Here is a 3,238-nt window from a genome sequence, read left to right on the forward strand (position 1 = left end):
CCTGCATATGGCAAATCAGGGAGTCCTGCAGTAAATCAGGGAGTATTTGACTCCGGACTCCCGTTAATTTTGTACCCTGCAGTAGTACTGCTACAGTTAGCTCTAGTACTCTAGTCTAGTACTATCTCTCGTTGCCAGTACCACAGGTAGTGCACTGTGACGTGTCAGTGTACACAGGCATATATACATAATTGTAAAATCAAGCACACGTAATAAATGAGTGTACATGATTGAATACCAGTAAATTTATACACTACTTAATTTTTTGACCTTTGCATGCATGTGGTGCTAATACTGTTCGTTGCACACACTATACCTATTAAATCTGATGCTTGTAGTTGTACAAAACTGATGTTTTTTTTTCTTTTTACCAGCGTTTCCAAAATCTGAAGGAGAAGATGGTAAAGACATGGAAGAGGTGAATACTATAGAATGAGCATGGTAGTATATACATCAGCGATCAAAGCTTGTTATTGAGTTTGAGTTGCTTTATGGCTGAGATCTCCAGAAGCAACGTAGTTCTGCGTAATTAAAAAAACGGTAAAAAAATGTGTATATTGCTGCAAAAGTCGTTGTGTTTTCTTTACCAGATTGGTATATTTTATAACCAGTGCATTGTATGTAGTTCATATCAGGAGGACATTAATGTGAGTCTTGCATGCTCATATTTGTCGTGTTAGCCAGCGTAAGTGATCCTTGACCGTCTTCCCATAGATTTTCTGGAAGGCGCAGAGGTTACACCTGATACACTCTGCAGTGCTCATGGCTGCTCCTCTTACACGCAGACCTTGCCTGGTAAGTGACCGTGCCTCGGCTTTAACAGAGCTCCCTCTGGATGTTTTAAAATTTGAGCCAAAACTTGAGCCACCAAAGTTATTTTTTAGCCACCAATGAAAAACTACAGTCACTGCAGTGTTCACTTTAATCGTATGTGCTAAGCAAGGCGTAAACAGGTGATAGGTATGGGAAAAGATGTGTACGAAAACTTTTAACAGCACGACACTGCAATTTGATGATTTAATTATTCAAACGTAATTTTCACAGAAGTTAAATTATCCGCCATTTGTATTCGCCACTTAGTGTAGTAAAATCGCCACTGTTATTTATTTATCGCATTTTGCGAAGGTGGCGATAACTAGCGGTAGCCCTGCTTTAACACCCGAACAAGATTGCAGAAAACTAGGTAACAGTGTCATGTGTGTGGATAATCATTAATGGTTGTGGGTCTTAACCTCTGCAGGAATTTTTTTCGGGTTTTTATCTCAGCAATTTTCACGGCTTACCGCAGGTACATTTAATGATGCATACCGCCACGTTGTAAACGATTTTGCAACCTCTCTCTCTCTCTCTCTCTCTCTCTCTCTCTCTCTCTTCCCCTCTCGCCTTCTCCCTCTCGATCCCACCTTCTCTCGTCCCCTCCTTCCCCCTTTTCTCTCTCCCTCTCTCTCTCTTCCTCTCCCTCTCTCTTTCTCTATTTCTCTCCCTCTCTCTCTCCCTCTCGTTCCCACCTCTCTTATTCTCCCTCTCTCTCTCTCTCTCTCTCTCTCTATGGCTCGTCTCGCGCCTTATCCCCGACTATCGTGCCACGTTTCAGACCGGAGGACTCTGGTCGCTCGGCATTATCCTATTTTCCGGGAGCCTCTACGCACGCTCGCTGACCGGTAACGCCACCTACGGGCGATTCGCGCCGATCGGCGGCACCATCCTCATCTTCGGCTGGCTCGCGGTCGCTCTGTGATCTGCCGCAACGACCCGACGCCGTCGCCGTGGTGACCCGATAGAGAAGCTGCGAGAGAGGTGATCCGTCTACGTCGAATCGGTGGAGGAGCATAGCATGCATGGCTGCACTTCTCTGTGTTGAGCTGGGATGGCAGCCGATGCACCAGAGGTTGCCAGTGTGAACATTACGCGCGATTGCTTCGTGCGGCCGGGAACAGAGGCACCGGACTGTAGCGTTAACTTTTCTGTTATCACAATCGATCAAATGTAGTCAATGAATGCGATGGAAGTAAGAATGGTTGAAGCGTGAACATTCATTGTTCCCGGGGTGGGGTGAGGGAGATTATTGTGGCTTTATAGCTTCAGTTAGTGTTGTTATTTGTGTATTTTTGAATTGATTTGTGAAATGATTGTTGAATTGATGTGATTTGTGTATTGAAAATACATTTTGTTATGATCGTATTGTGCACATTTACAAATAAATGTTAGTGAAGATTTAAAATTGTTTCTTTGCAATAATTCACAAATATATAATCATATAATATCAAGAGCAAATAATAGTAGCAAGGTATTATTAGCTCTTGATAATATATAATATATAAGGTACATAGTTATGCACTAGTAATTATATCGTTACACTGAGTTCCAGAGATTTAGAAAAAGCGGAGCGCGCAAATAAGTATGGCAGTGGCTGTTGGTACAACGTGCAGTAACACGTTTTGAGGTTATAGCATTGTGTGTGTGTGTGTGTGTGTGTGCGTGCGTGCGTGCGTGCGTGCGTGCGTGCGTGCGTGTGTATCTGAATATAGGCAGACAATTCGTGAAAGATGTCAGTCGAATGGCTAGAGCGGCGTAAGGAAGGTTAATAACGATCTAACATTGACATTAAGCTTGTAATTAGTTTTGCTTTCGGCTAGCTAGGTCCGCCGCTACACATTGTCATGGTCACGGCTATAGGTTCGTTGTTCACGGTGCCACGCCAGTTGCAAGGTTAGTCCACACTCGGCCGGATCTGCTGTGAGTCATTCGCAACAGTCTGTTCAAACATTGAACTAGCCTCAGAGGTGTGGACAACGTCTTTATGCGTTGACATTTGCTGCGAGCTATATGTGTGTCTTATGTACGGCGCATACGAATGCTGTTCGTAGATGTATTATTCACGCGTACAATGAACGCACGACGCACGACATCACATACAGAGCAAGGTCACGGTGAAGGGTTACACTACAACAGTGACGAAACGACGCAATTAAATTTACTAAGATAAAAAACAAACAAACTACGTATATAATAATAACCATATAATTATTAGCTCTTGATATAACGCAAGGTCATCTGTTTTGGTTGCAAAATAACGTCACCCAGTTTATGTAGGCCTATATATAGTATATAGTATCAAGAGCTAATAATACCTCTATTAATCTATTATCTCTAATAATCTAGGTATTATTAGCTCTTGATAGTATCTATAGGCCTATATATATATATATATATATATATATATAGTACGTACTACTAC

The 3,238-nt window shown here is 42.4% G+C and overlaps 1 protein-coding gene across 1 annotated transcript; it reads left to right on the top strand.

Annotated features, from left to right (window-relative positions):
• Positions 1 to 374: 374 nt before the first annotated feature.
• On the top strand, positions 375 to 2,221 carry LOC106809874 (transmembrane protein 256 homolog; the record flags this gene model as incomplete). Its single annotated transcript, XM_014813110.1, is given in 3 exon segments — positions 375 to 418; positions 715 to 795; positions 1,595 to 2,221. Coding segments are annotated over 3 exon segments (269 nt in total), but the record flags the coding sequence as incomplete, so codon positions are not given.
• Positions 2,222 to 3,238: the final 1,017 nt, after the last annotated feature.

Source organism: Priapulus caudatus, unplaced genomic scaffold (genome assembly GCF_000485595.1).
Source record: "Priapulus caudatus unplaced genomic scaffold, Priapulus_caudatus-5.0.1 Scaffold392, whole genome shotgun sequence".
Classification (NCBI taxonomy): domain Eukaryota; kingdom Metazoa; phylum Priapulida; class Priapulimorpha; order Priapulimorphida; family Priapulidae; genus Priapulus; species Priapulus caudatus.